At 31.9% G+C, this 15870-nt stretch overlaps 1 protein-coding gene across 1 annotated transcript; it reads left to right on the top strand.

Annotated features, from left to right (window-relative positions):
* Window positions 1-1312: 1312 nt before the first annotated feature.
* LOC134727001 (uncharacterized) lies at window positions 1313-4628 on the top strand. Its single transcript, XM_063591389.1, has 2 exons — window positions 1313-1424; window positions 2361-4628. The coding sequence occupies exons 1-2, from the start codon at window positions 1422-1424 to the stop codon at window positions 4065-4067; spliced, it is 1710 nt and encodes a 569-aa protein (XP_063447459.1). The 5' UTR covers window positions 1313-1421; the 3' UTR covers window positions 4068-4628.
* Window positions 4629-15870: the final 11242 nt, after the last annotated feature.

Raw genomic sequence — 15870 nt, 5'->3', positions numbered from 1 at the left:
CAATGTATATCATCTGGAACGAACTTGAAGATTATATAATTATCGTAAACATATTAGTTACATAGCCGAATTTAATCGTTTTTAACGAATTATTTGTTGTAACAAATAATTGTGAAAATAAGAAATGTCTCAAATTGTCTTTCCACACTTCAAGCATATCAGTTGACTGTATGCACTACAAAAGAATATCATATTGGACTAAACTCCTTGCGTTCAAGGTATAGCTGCTCTCGAAAGACATAAAAAATACACAGTAATATCAAACGTAAAAGTCAAAACCGACTATTGAAAAAATAAATAGAAAATAATAAAAACTGTAATTAAAGAAAACACGAAGCATCACACATTAAGCATGTTAAGTATAACAATTTGAGGCGATATATCAATTCGAAATTACTAGATTGCACAGATATTATCGTAAAAATTCCTTATAGCCTAAGACCACAATTAATTCCTCTATCAGTCATTTATTTTATTTCGTCGAATTAAAAAAAAAATACTTATGTGTGTGTCTGTCCAAAGTCACATAAACATGTAAGTCCTTAGTTATCTTTGGTTTTTATTAGAAATTTCTTGAAATCTTTTGGCTTGCAATAAATAAGGCCGTTAGTTCTGCTTTTCAAATATTTCACTTTTTGTTATGTCGGGAATTTTAAAGCTGACTTTACTGTATTGGTTTTTGAACACATTGAAGGTCATACGGTGACCTATAATTTCCAAAATCCGCGTTATTTAGATTCTGTAGGATAGTTTTTTCATTTACAATCTACATGATTATATTTATTTTAATTAGTCAGCATAAATATGTTCTTGATGAACGCTTTTTTGCTTCATATATATCTTTATACCCAAACTGAATAATCCATCAGAACTGTTAGAATCCTTACAAATGCAACGATGACTAAAATAAACTATGAATTTTGCTATCAGGAAAAGATGTACTTTTAAGAAATAAAAAAAACTTTGTTGCTATAACAATGACAAATTAAAGAATTTGAAAATCGTTCTTCTATTTTTAACTTTCTGTGTTCTATTAAAGATTGAAACAAATCTGATGCAAGGTAGGTGTCGGTTATAAATGCAGAAAAATTGATTTCAAATTTATAAAAGTATACCAACTATAATTATTAACTTTTTTAAACATTGTGTTGCATAAAATGAAATTAATCGGTTGAAAACACTTTTAAATATTATGTAAGTCTATTATAATAAATTAATTGTTCAGTAACTAGTTATTTACAACAAAGATATTCATTCAATACGGTAAAATGTGTTTTTAAAAACTTTGGTAACATTCCAAATATATAATTACGGAAGTTAGACGTTCTAAAACATGAAAATTTAAATGCAAAGTGTATGGGTAAAATGTAAATAGTGGACAGTAACTATACATTCAACGTTTGGAAAATAGACCATTTCAAATGGTAAAGTATACACTTTTTCGTTTATTATTTATTCAGACAATACTTGTATTATGAAAAAATGTTATAATTTTTTTGTACACACTTGCTTCTTGCGACACATAATGTTTTATTCTTCGTCTCGACCACACGTTAGCGGTTGGGTTATAGAACTGTAGAAAACTCCCGTCTGACAATACATTTTGTTCTCAAGACTAACGTCCTTTTTAGCAGTTTATCAAGTATAAATAGACATAATAACCCGATGTTTAGTTTTCTTCTTCTTTGTTTTTACAAAAATCGTCTTGTTTTGTTTCCATAACCAAACGAAACGGGGAAATAGAAATACGGATCGTTGTCTAAAATTTTCTTTGATTTATTTTACTATTTTTGTGTACAATAGCAATACGAGTATTTTGGTCGTCAATAAATCGGGGTCAATCTCAATTATTTTTCAAAGTTATGCCCTTTTGAAGTGTAAATCACGCCTACCGTTTTCATCATCGGCGTCAGATTAAGCCAATAACTTACATCTGCAGTGTTTCAAATGAGTTTGAAATTCAGCTTGGTTCAAATATTTTTTAGAGTGATGTTACCTGGAAATGAAAAATTCGAAAAAATCAACGTAAGCACTTTTCTCGTTAGACTAGAGCTGATGGAAATGTTGACTTCAGAAATATATCAGAAAATTTAAAAATCAGTGATGATTCATTATTTATAAGATAGTTATGCCCCTTTTGAAATATAAATAATTTTGATATGTGAAATTGGATACTTTGTTGAAATCGCATTCCTTGAACTGTATGTTTATAAATCATATTTATTGACAAAACATGTCGTATTAGATTTCAAAAAATTAGTATAAGAAATGTAATTAAGTTGCATATTTTAATAAAATTTCTCGACATAAAATAAAGATCTACAGATTTTGTTAAGGTGCATTTTCTCATTACTTTACAGATTAGAACAATCTTAACTAAAGGTTCAACTATGTCATCTACCAATATCACCTGCGGACACTGTGAAGATGGAACGCGCTCCCTTGTCGTCAAATGGTGTCCAGAATGCGAACATGCATTTTGTGTCATGTGTGAGAAGAAACACGGTCAGTCAGAGACAAGCAAGAACCACACAACCATTGCAATAGAAAATTTTATGAAGTTACCACAATATTTACAGCAATTAAAAGTGACATGTTCAGATCATCATGAAAGACAAACATGTTTCTGTGTCAACCACGAAATCCTCCTGTGTAATACGTGCATACAAGACACACACATAACATGTGACAATATTAAGCCAATCCCGGAAGTAATTAAGAATTCAAAACATTCCGTAGCAATTGAGACTGTTAATCAATGTTTAAATGACTTTATAACAAATTTGCATAATATAAAACGTGTTAGAGAAAACAATATTAAAAAGTTCAGCCAACAGAAGAAAGACATTTTAACAGAGTTTGCGACATTGCGTGAAGAAGTTATTCAAAAATTAAATGATGCGGAAAACAAACTAATCGGAGATATAGATTACCAAGTTGGAGAACAAACAAAAGAAATCAAAACTTTTCTAGCGAAAATAGACGAACAAATCTTAGACATGGAACAAAAGCTTCGCGATATTCATTTGATGACATCGTTTGGGTCCGATTTTCAAACATTTGTGGGAATTAAAGAGGTTGAAAAATATGTTCACAAGGAGGAGTTGGAGTTACAATCTTTATTTGATAATAATCAACTTGATGAGATCTGTATGAAGTTTAAAGTCAATAAACAGTTGCAATCTTACTTGACAGACATTACACAAGTCAGTGAAATTTTCTTGCAGACTATTCCCACAAAAGTGAGAATTTTTAGAAAAGACAAAAGACAAATGCAAACACCTATTAGTAGCAAAGAGTCACATCTGGGGTTGGCTCAAAAATTTGACATTGAAGAGGGATCCTGCAATCGTAGTATTAGAGGTTGCACGTTTATGCCGAATGGAAAAATTGTTTTCACTGACCGTAACAGCCAAGCGGTAATCGTACATAATAGCGATGGTTCCTTCCAATGTAGCATTGATGGTCATGGACGCGTATTTGATGTCGCTGCAATCGATAACACATATGTTGCTGTAACCTCAGGCTCTGAAGCTGTTATTTATTTATATAACATTGAAAGCCAGGAAGTGGTGAAAACAACGAAAACAAATGGTCCGTGTTATGGTATCACCTACAAAAGTGGTGCACTCTTCTATTGTGTCGAGGGAAAAGGAATAGAAACGATGGCGCTTTCCGATAATACAATTTCAGAATTTTACAAAGAAGCCCTGCCATGGGGAACGTACATTACAACAGTGGATGACAAAATTTGCTTTGTCAATCACGAAATCGATATAATTAAGCTACTGGACTCTTCTTCAAACGTCTGCCGGACATTTAATTACAAACACTTTCTGCGCAATCCACGAGGTGTGACGTCAGATAACCTTGGTGTAATTTACCTAATTGGTCACACTACAAACAATGTCGTGTCAATTTCCACCATTGATAATATGGAATGCAAGCAAGTTCTATCTATGGAAGATGGTCTTCTTAATCCAACAGCCATCGATTTTGATTGGAGGAGAAATAGTCTCATGGTTGTCAGTTGGGATGGAAGTGTCCTTGTTTATAACTGTAACTAAAAAGTCATGATTTTTACCGGCTGCTTCTGATCTGTCATATCAATGCCAAATTCAATTATCAATTTCATACATTTTATGAATGTATACTAACAAAAATTCATATATCACTAGTCAAGAAGCAATTATCAAACAAAAGTAAATGCTAAAATAAATCACAATGAGACCATATACTACGTTAACTGCTATTCTTATGAAATATCTTCAGTGCAGTATAAAAACAAGAGGATCTAATATAATAAACAATGCAATATTTACCAATGTTCAAATAGATTGGATGTAGGATATTATAGACAACTGCATGGCCATCAACAACGAGAAAACCGAATATAGTATTATCGGATCTCTCATAAGGAATAAAAATCCTTAACTGTAGATCATAATGAACACAAATGGTTAAAGGGAAATGAGCAGTTTTGCCATCTTGCATACGAATTTTCATAAAGAAATTCTTCTCTTATGTGTGAGTTTGCATAAATTTCAAACAATAGTATGCAAAAAAATATTACATCTTTAAACAACATATTTATTTTTTACTTTAACAGAACCTGAACAATGTCTTGTTATATATTGGTCAATAAACGTTTCAAACTAACTTAAAGAATCAATAGGCATAAACAGAATTCATTTCATTCTGTTAAGTTTGTAACCCGGATTTGTTTTTTTCTCAATTGATTTATGAATTTTTAACAGCGGTATACTACTGTTGCCTTTATTTGTTTATCTAAAGGTTCATTTGTGATTGAAAACCAGCGTTCAACATCTCGCCTGTAGTCATCAGTTTTGTTTTTATTTTCACATCCATATTTTAATTTACCAAACTCCCTGCAACTACCTTTGTCGCATGTCTTGAAACCTCTAATGAGCAACTTATAATAGATGACAGCCTCGATCATTTACTGAATGTCACTACCTACGCCCGTCTGGACTTCTCATTTCTTCGAAATAGAACTACACACTTAACCTATATGTCAAAATAGCATTATTGATGGTTCAATAATTAAACACACTAAATTAGAAAATATTTCTAAGAAACATTGAACGATGTTCCGTCGAGTAAGTTATTTACGACCGATGTTATTGCAAGCTTTTTTTGATGTGCAGCTTTGATTGAAATGGCAGTAAGCTGTTTATCGCCAATCTACCATTTATTTTCAGACACCAAATATAATAGTATCACAAATGACGTCACATTTAATTCTGTCATTAAGTTACATAACACGTAAGCTGACAGGCAATATACAATGACATTTTTAACTTGACATTATTATTTCTATTTGTTTAGTTTATTAAATGTAAAGTCTTCATCTGACCGTCTACGTGGGTTGCTATCTTAAATAGTTGTATGGATGTTATATGTATCCCCTAATCAATAGACGGGAATAAAGAGAAGACTCTCGGCATAAAAAGTCTTATCGAAATCAACATTCATTTAAATGCCGTATGTTTGTTATTTCGTGCAGAAATGTATCGATTCTTTTTTGGGATTTAGTTAATCTAACACATGTACATGTATAACCCAATATCTTACGTTTTCAAATATCCAAATGTTGTAAACCATAAAATCGATTGTTAACTCTATCCTAAGTCTAATGTCTACCATATACATAAATATTTGCCCCTAAACAAAACTTAAATTGCATGTAATTAGAATTTTATGTTTCAATACATTTTAGCCATGATATTAAATGATATATGCATTTACACAACGTAAAAAAACAACAACTAGTTGAATGTTGCAACACTTGAAGCCGCGGCCAATTAAATCTACCTTACGAACGATAGTCAAAATTATGGTCGGTCAAAAATTGGCATTCAGTTAAGAAATACGAATGATAAACTGTTGTTTAACAGTTTCTAAATTACACTATGTTAATCTAAATCTTTATCGAGATGTTATGTTTTTTTTGTATGTATCCTTCTTTAACACCATCTAAAGTGTGTAAGTCTTCGTTTTTGAAAGGCAGCCTTTAATAGTATTCAGAATCATATATTTGTAGTTTTATATCAAATTTATCCTAAATTCCTATTGCGTAGACGTATATATTTTCTGTCAATAATGGCCATACTTATGTCTTCAATGTCACGATTGTTTTCTTCGATTGGTGATAGTTGACGTCTCGAAATAAACAATTTCGACCATTTCTCTCAAGGTAAAATTCCCGAGAGAACTACAATTATCATCTTAACGTTGACTAATACAAATAATAAATAATCTCGACCAAATTGATGCATTGAAACTTTACAAGACATGATTCGGAGTCAATTAATCCATCTTAAACTATTAGAAAGATTGATTGGCTTAAAAGTATGGAAAACCCGAAAAAGCAGATATAAACAAACCTATAAATACAATCAAAATGATAAACTAACTGGCCGAAAAGAAATAATGATTTTTTTGTTTGTTTGATCTTTTACAAAAATGAAACATAATAAAGATGAAAAGAATACAAATCTAGAAGCGTGCTGTAAACAGAACCATTACTTTTATCATCCGATTGTCAACAAAACTGATTGTATTCGATTTCCCGAGAATGATGTTGGTTGACTTTAGCTATGCAAGCTTGTCATCTGCCAAACTGCGTTTAAGTTTGGAAGCGTTCGTACACATCTGCATCAGTAGGTCTAGCAGTTCCTGAAACACGGGCTTAACAAAGTTAAGGTAAGGCTGATGTAATGAGTTAAACAATAGTCCAACATAACTTTCCCAAAAAGATCACGGATTGATCGCTGGAAAAAAACAATGATAAAAGTCAGTCCAGTGTAATAAAATTAACGGTACCAATTTTCTTGCACCAGATGCGCATTTCGACAAAACATGTCTCTTCAGTGGTGCTCGTGGCCAAAATAGTTGATATCCAAAGCTTATTTAAAAGATGAAGAGCTAAAATCCAAAATGTTCTAAAAGTATAGCCAAATCCCTGAAAGGAACCAGAGCTTTGCATGAGGGAGATACATTCCTTAATTTATAATAATTTTTAATATTTTGTAACAGCAAATTTTAATAACACAAAAAATCCGTATTTTCATGCCAGTACCGAAGTACTGGCTACTGGGCTGGTGATACCTGCGGGGACTAATAGTCCACCAGCAGAGGCATCGACCCAGTGGTAGTAATAAGATTAACGGTACCAATTTTCTTGCACCAGATGCGCATTTCGACAAAACATGTCTCTTCAGTGGTGCTCGTGGCCAAAATAGTTGAAATCCAAAGCTTATTTAAAAGATGAAGAGCTAAAATCCAAAATGTTCTATAAGTATATCCAAATCCCTGAAAGGAATCAGAGCTTTGCATGAGGGAGATACATTCCTTAATTTATAATAATTTTTAATATTTTGTAACATAGATACTAGGATTAAAATTTTGTATTTGCGCCAGGCGCGTGTTACTTCTACAAAAGACTCACCAGTCACACCCGAAAAAACAAAAAGGTAAAAAAGGTCAAACAAAGAACCGAGCTGCCAAACATTCCCAAAAGTTTGCCAAAATACAGCTATAATAATCTTTTCCTGGGGTAGAACAGCTTTAGTTTTTTCAAACAATCTAAGTTTTGTAAACAGTTAATGTAAATTTATGATCATATCAATGATAATTAATTTCAACACATAAGGGCTGGTAATACAACAAGCGATAACAGTACATATCCACAACTATTCAACATACATGCATATTCCAATAACGTTGATCATTGCTTACTTATGAAAAGAACACACATATAGATTAGTTGCGTCAAAAGTGTTATTCTGGATGTACCTTTAGAGTCGCTCGAAGCCAAAATTTGAACCCAATGATGTAAAGGAACTGAGTCTCTTTAAAATTTTGCTCGACACTTTAAAATTTTGCTCAAAGTACTCATTTGTCTTTCATATTAAAAATGCCTTTTCACACATTTATATTGTCCACTGTATAATAAAAGTAAATTTGATACAGAGGCAAGATATTGGAGAAAAACAAATATTTCACTCATTAAAAATCGATTTTTGTTTAAAACTTAAAATTAGAAATGAAACATATAATTACGTGTAATTGTGTATTGATTTCAGTATCGAGGAATGCATGCATTTTATCGGGATTAAATGACAACACTTTGATGTATACTTAATCACTTTTCGAAGTAATAGTTACGTTGCATCCGCTACGCAAAAGTATTGGTTTCATCAATTCAAAATAAATGTATTGACATGCACTTTACAGCAGACGACAGTTTAAGATTTATTTTTAGACTATTGAATTTTAAAATGATGGTATCTACTCGGAGTATTGCCTTTCACTTGAGCAGACATGACACCAATGACGTTGACCAGATATCTTATCTTATTTTTTATTAAATATAAGCTACATTACATTAGATCTAAAAGTTAACAAATTAAGATATTCTCATTGGAGTACATGTATAAAGATATTTTATACACGATTGAAATGTCTTACCTCAGTCATTTTTTATAGTACAGATAAAGAAATGTTGGAGAATTTTTTTCTTATTATATTTCAATACCAGTATGTTATTAAGCTACAGGATTAACAAATGTGTCCCCAATTTGTTAAGCTAGCAGCAATCAATCAAACTAATTCATGCAAAGAAAATGGTTCATATTCGGGAAACTTTTCGAAGGTAAAATATGTGCACTTTTGTATAAAAAAAGAGTTGGTTTTCATATTGTCGTTTCACACTCCTTTATAGTAATTGTCTGACTAAATGCGCTACTAATGATTTTTTTTTTTATTTGTGTACAAAAAAAAATCAAAATTATAATATGATTATATGTTTTAAATTTATGCCTTTTTTTTTTTATTATAGCAGTGACCAATAATTACAGAAAAAAAATCTGAATGACATTTTTTGCACTATAAGGTCTTTAATCAAGTTAGAATATAAAAAAAACCATCAAAAATTGCAATTGCTTAGAGAATATTTTTTCTTACTGTTATTTTTTCTCGATAATATTGGCGGAAATGACGTAATGTCTGCATCTTCAAGTAATAAATTGGTGTTTTATTTGATTTATATCACAGTTACTGTCAGGTGAGGATTCTAACTGTAAAGAAATACAGAAATAACCATATCATTGATTTTATTTTCAGCGGTCTGATCCAAAATGAAATTGTCAAGTAGTACAATGAACTGGTAAAGTACTAGAAATAGCACATTTATACGCTTTTATCTCTATTTTGTTTACATAAAGTGACATTTAATGCACTGAAATGACAAAACACAGCAGCACTTTATACTTTTAAGGTTTATTTGTAAAAGTCAATCAATTTTGAAACCAGACAGGCTAGGTTCTGTTTTATACGCCATTTTCATAATATCCTATTTAGATATGAAATCTTATGAATGACTTATTTGATTGGTTACTTGAATGATACTCGTTGTATATTTTCATTCGATCGTTGTGTCATGAACCATTCTGTAAAAAAAACCACGTCCACAATATCAAAAGACCCAATGAAACACATGCGCATTTCATCGTTCTCGGCTGATATCATTCGTGTCTGTTTTTAGTACATTTTCAAATATGAAAATAAGGAGATGTGGTATTAAAGATTGCCATTGAGACAACGTTCCACCAGAGACGACCAAACGATATAAAATTCAAATTTAACAACGATGGGGACAGTACGGTCTTCAACAGCTAGATATTATGTAATGCACCAGTAGTATTAAATAGTCGCGGACAGTGCATTGAAAGAAACCACTTTAATGACTGTCAAGTATGTTTATGTGTGTGTCATTTAAAAAAAAACCACACACTCGGTCTGTTTGAGGAGTCAAAATGCATTGACTGTTAAATTAATGTCGTATAAAGTCACTGGCCCTATAATGCATTTTACTACGCCTTCGACTTTAAAGTTCGTAATGCACACTTTCACGATGCGGTGACATATATAAAATATACCTGATCTTCATATTTCTCCTTAATACTAAATATTGAACAAAATTTTATTTAGAAGGTCTCCTCCCCTTTTCCCTGCCTCTGATTGACGGAAACACATGGTTATTAGTTATTTAATGTTTAAAGAAGTTTAAAAATTATCAAAATACAAAAAAAGAAGATGTGGTATGATTGCCAATGAGACAACTATCCACAAAAGACCAAAATGACACAAACATTAACAACTATAGGTCACCGTACGGCCTTCAACAATGAGCAAAGCCCATACCGCATAGTCAGCTTTAAAAGGCCCCGATAAGACAATGTAAAACAATGTAAAACAATTCAAACGAGAAAACTAACGGCCTTATTTATGTAAAAAAAATAACGAAAAACAAATATGTAACACCTAAACAAACGACAACCACTGAATTACAGGCTCCTGACTTGGGACAGGCACATACATCAATAATGTGGCGGGGTTAAACATGTTAGTGGGATCCCAACCCTCCCCTAACTTGGGACAGTGGTATAACAGTACAACATAAGAAACGAACTATAAAAATCAGTTGAAAAAGGCTTAACTCATCAGATAGACAAAAACTAAAAGTGGACGTGGCCGGGTACTTATACATCCCGACACAAAAAGACACCATGAACAGATCTGAGAGAACTTGCAGTTATCTGACAGAAAAAAAGCAAAAACAAAATAATTACACAAAGGTTACTTTATTTATTGTATACAAGGTTGCAGTTTAAATATATCAATAGTTTCATGATTGACTTGACATAGTAACGCACGATACTAATAGGTTTTTAGCACGAAATTATAGAAAACAATGCTTGGTAAAGCCCCGGATTTTTCCTCGTTTCAAAGCTTTAACAGTAAAATAATTTGTACGTAAACTCCATGCAAATTTTTTTTCTAAATATTCAGAGAAGGTTGTCTATTCTTAAGTGTTGAAAGATTTGATGCATTTATTATCTTAACAGGTTAGATAGAGCATGATGGTAATACTCCATCAAAGTCACCAAATGATATAAAGGATGATTACAATTGTTAGTGTGGCTTGGTTTTGTAGATTTATTTCACTGAAGCCTGAAACCCCTCTCCTTACACACACACTGATTGCATGGTTATGATACATGCATCGGGTGATCGCATTGTATAAAAAGTAGGATTTAAGTTATCTCCCTTTGCATGAATGCTTACAGAATTTAATTCAACTTATTCTAAGACTGCTCCTAAAACATATACTAAGTATGCTTGATATTATAAAACATTGATCAATTTTTTATGATTGTTAAGGACAACCTCGCATTGCATAAAGTAAGACAACGTCAAGCAAAACGCGCGAAAATTAAACGTGCAAGTGCATTTGATTAGGTTATTTTAGTTGCAAAGATGCTGTCTCATTGACGTACGTATATCTCACATTTTCTCTCAGATGAACACACATATACTTCCAAATATAGTAACGTTTTATTACATGTTCGAAAAAGTTGAAAATAAAATATCAAGTGAAGTATATATTTTTGGAGATATTGTGGGACTATATGGTCTGATGACACAGTTATCTGCCTTCATTGTTCGGTGTAAATAATCGAGTTCTCTTTGTTCTTTGGGGGAATTTTTCGCTATCTATTTATATTTAGATGAAAAATAAGGCTTCAAATATATTGACATTAAATTTGATTTTTTTTTAAATTTTCAGTAGGAAACAGTGATTTTTTCAGGTAATTAAAGGTCTGGAGTAATTTCCTCTTCTCGGAAGCTGTATGACATTATTGCTAGTTAAGTGGGAGTAACCGGAGAGAATAGCAACCTTTGACATGAACACTGGCAACCAAGCTTTTTCGTCGAAGAGCGTTACTAGCAATACGAAATCACACTACATTGATAAATTGATACATGCAACTACTACAGTTGGTGTCATGATGTATTAGATGATTACACTGTTATTACAAAAAACACTGATCATACATTAAACATAAACAATGTGAAGTTGAAGAAGCACATATACAAATGTGCTTTTGTTCCCATGTCTGTCATATTAATAAACCAAAACATGCATCACGATGTATTACAAGAGAGCAGGAGGATGTGCACGATTTACTAGATACAAAACATTTCATATATCATACATTCCAGTGTGTACGATCTTATACAGAAGGTCTACTTTTCTGTCAGTATTAATTTACGCTAGTAATTGAAAACAAATAACGTTAGAAGAATAGCTTACAAGTCCTTCCTGTTAATTTACTGGTAAAAGTTTCTTGCATGTTACATACATGATGTGAAGTTGAAGAAGCACAGTCATATAAAAAGTGCCTTTGTTCATACAACTGTCTTATAAATTAACCAACTACATGTATCATTGTGTATTACAAGAATGCGGGAGGATGTGCACGATTAAATAGATGCAAAACATGCATTAAAAAGTTTAATCTCTCTGCAAATATTTGCACCTGTCCTAAGTCAGGAATCTGATGTACAGTAGTTGTCATTTGTTTGACGTGTAATTTATCCGTGTTTCTCGTTTTTTATATAGATTATACCGTTGGTTTTTCCGTTTGAATGGTTTTACACTAGTTATTTTGGGGCCCTTTTAAGCTTGTTGTTCGGTGTGAACCAAGGCTCCGTGTTGAAGGCCGTATATTGACCTATAATGGTTTACTTTTTTAAATTGTTATTTGGATGGAGAGTTGTCTCATTGGCACTCACACCACATCTTCCTATATCAATTGATCATACATTCTAACATGACCTACTAGTATATGGTCAAAGAAGGTCTACATTTTTGTCAATATAAATTTGTACTATACTAATGGAGAAAAATAATTGTATTTTCTGTTGCTATAATGTTAAAAGTTTCTTCCGTGTTACATGTACATGTATGATGTGAAGTAAAGTTGAAGAAGCACCGTTGCTCGTAGTTGAAGAATAACATATAAAAAAGTGGTTTGGTCCTACATCTGTCATATTAACTAACCAATTATACATGTATCACGGTATATTGCAAGACTGAGGGAGGATATGCACTGTTTGCTAGATGCAAAATAATGAAGAATATGTTGTCCTTTCTGTTGGTATAATGTCAAAAGTTTCTTTCATGTTATATGTATGATGTATAGTTGAAGAAGTACATAGTACATAAAAAGTGGTTTTGTTTTTACATCTGCAATTATAATTAGCAACAACATGTATCACGATGTATTACAAGAATGAAGGAGGATGTGCACAATTTACTGGATACACAACATTTGATATATCATAATTCTATAATGTAAGATCTGATATAGGAAGGTTTTCATGTCTGTCAGTACATTTTACACGAAATAGCGAAAAAAATATTGTACAAAGACTTTCCTTTTCTGTTGCTAAATTGTTATTGTTACCTTCCATCACGTTTGATCTCAAGATCTATTCAATTCCTTGTCTTTTAAAAAGATGATGAGAGTTTCTTGGAAAGTAAAAATATATTATCAGAAGAATAATATTTCTCGCCACTTCTTTGGCAACAGAAAGTATGCGGTAAGTGCCCTCATGAAACAAGATAACGGCTGACCACTCTGATTAACACTTACTTACGACACAAACACAGTAATAGAGAAGAACAACACCAAGATGTACTTACTTCTCGTATTGAAAGTATTTTTGCCAAGAATGTTCAACTATCTCCTTATATTCATTTTTTTTCCTTTTTACATCAGAGGCCCCTGAGGGGCCTCGGGTGTATTGCCATCGCCTACTTTTCAAAGATTTTCAAAGATCAAAGAAATGCATATATAATTCGTGTTGGGAAATTAACCGTATGAACCCGCGGACATTATAGTGCAGAACAAAATTCCTTGTCGCTTCTTTAAAATTCATGTTTTCAATGGATACTAAGATTTTTTTGATTTTTTTAAATGCAAATTAATAATATGAAAATGTTTTGTCGTTAGAAATATTCGTATATTAATCAAACGATCTTCAATATCAATGATATACCGAAAAATTGTTGTTGCGGATGAATACCACGAATGCATATTCATCAAGTGAGCAAGAGCGAGCGAGAGAAAATCAATTCACGCAATTACACACAGAAAGGTAATAAAATTTCAATTATTTGATTTAGAGTAACATCTTTAAACCGTTTGTAGCATATTTGTCTATAATATTAACGTAGCAAAATCAGGAATATTTAATCCGACACAATATTAAAATCATTTTCAGGCCGCGTCCCCCGCAGCCATTTTAAAAATACCAGCAGATTGGGTAGGAGTAACAAGAACCTGCAAGGCCTTTAAAGATAAGGTTACTTTCTCTGTATTCTTAAATGCAACAATTTGTGTTTTTTTTTAAAGATCTCAACAATTTTTTAAGTTAAATTTCTTTTCTTCGTAAATAACAAGTAGATTGATCACTTGGACACACTTGGAACTATTTTCTGTTTTTTAAGGTACTGTTTCGGATTTTCGCTCCTTCTCCGACTTGCTTACTTGCATTAGTATATTTGAAAAATTACGTCCCTTGACTAGAAAAAAAGCAGATTTTGTTAATGAATTTGTAAGTAATTCTTATATATAATTATTGGTTGAAATAATTGTATTTTACATGTATGTAGTATTCAGAGTATTCTTCCAATAGAGATGGACTATTTTTGGAATCCGGGTCCGTACGCCCTAATTCACGTTCGCCCTAGTACCTGTTCGCCCTGATACCTGTTCGCCCAGGGTCCATTCGCCCTGATTTTTATTTATTACTAATGGTTGTCTAGTGGCATAATTTTAAGTATTTGAATAAAATATGTTGAAGTTTGTTGAAAATTTCACCGAATATTGATATTGCCGCAATCAATTTCATCATTTTCCCGTTGATTGCAGTAGAATACTGGAATACAATTTATTTATCTTTGTTGATATTTGTTAACAAAATAATTGTATTCAGTCATTCACTAATGTTTGCAGTATACTAATAGCTTAGACTAGTCTCAGAGTATTTTAATGAATGAACTTGTAAATCCGTTTTACAGTTCGTACATTTTTTTTAAATAATTTCAAGCTGAATATATTATCAAAACAAATTTGTTTTTTATATTATAAATCCATCAAAAGACAGGTTTCACAATAAGCAGTACTAGTGATCCGAATTATTTTGTCATAAAACAATAAATTAATGATCCTTAACAAGCCATAAACTTTTAGATATTTCCATGTTTCCGTAAATTTCAAGAACATATACCATAGAAATATATCTGATTAAGTTTATTCAACTTCAATGCCCTGAATATTAATATTTTTTTAGTAGGGCGAACGGACTCTAAGGGCGAACGAACTCAGGGCAAACGGACCCAGGGCGAACATGTTACTAGGGCGAACGGTCCCGATACCCTATTTTTGAGTGTGAATTTTGACTCTTGCTCGTTAAAGCAAGAGTCTTATTTTACACTGAAAGTCAGAATTTGGGTAAATCACATTTACTGAATTACAATAAGTGGCGTTGTCCGTACCATTTACTAGCCTCTAGATATATTTGAAGAATCCTTACAATTTTAGAGGTATAAATATAGATTAACTGTTGTAGTATTGTATAATTTTGGACCATGCCATACATGTCACATGTACATGTATTGCCAAAATTATTAAGTTGTGTAATCCATGTAAAATTTTAGGTATTTGAATTAGACATATGTTCACGCATACATGAGTACTTGAGCAAATACAATCAGTTTCCAATCACTACGAGCACCCATGAGATCTTAAATTGAGCAAATATGATCACTTACATTTATGGGTAAAATTTGAGCTAGATCTACTCAATTGAGTTAGATATATCAATTTTGAGACTAATTCAAATGGTTATTTGAGCAAAGGGTTAGTGTATTATTTTATTTTATCAAAATGTTAAAATTGAGAATGGAAATGGGGAATGTGTCAGAGAGACAAC

Source organism: Mytilus trossulus, chromosome 7 (assembly GCF_036588685.1).
Source record: "Mytilus trossulus isolate FHL-02 chromosome 7, PNRI_Mtr1.1.1.hap1, whole genome shotgun sequence".
Classification (NCBI taxonomy): domain Eukaryota; kingdom Metazoa; phylum Mollusca; class Bivalvia; order Mytilida; family Mytilidae; genus Mytilus; species Mytilus trossulus.
This window is presented reverse-complemented; position numbering and strand designations above follow the sequence as displayed.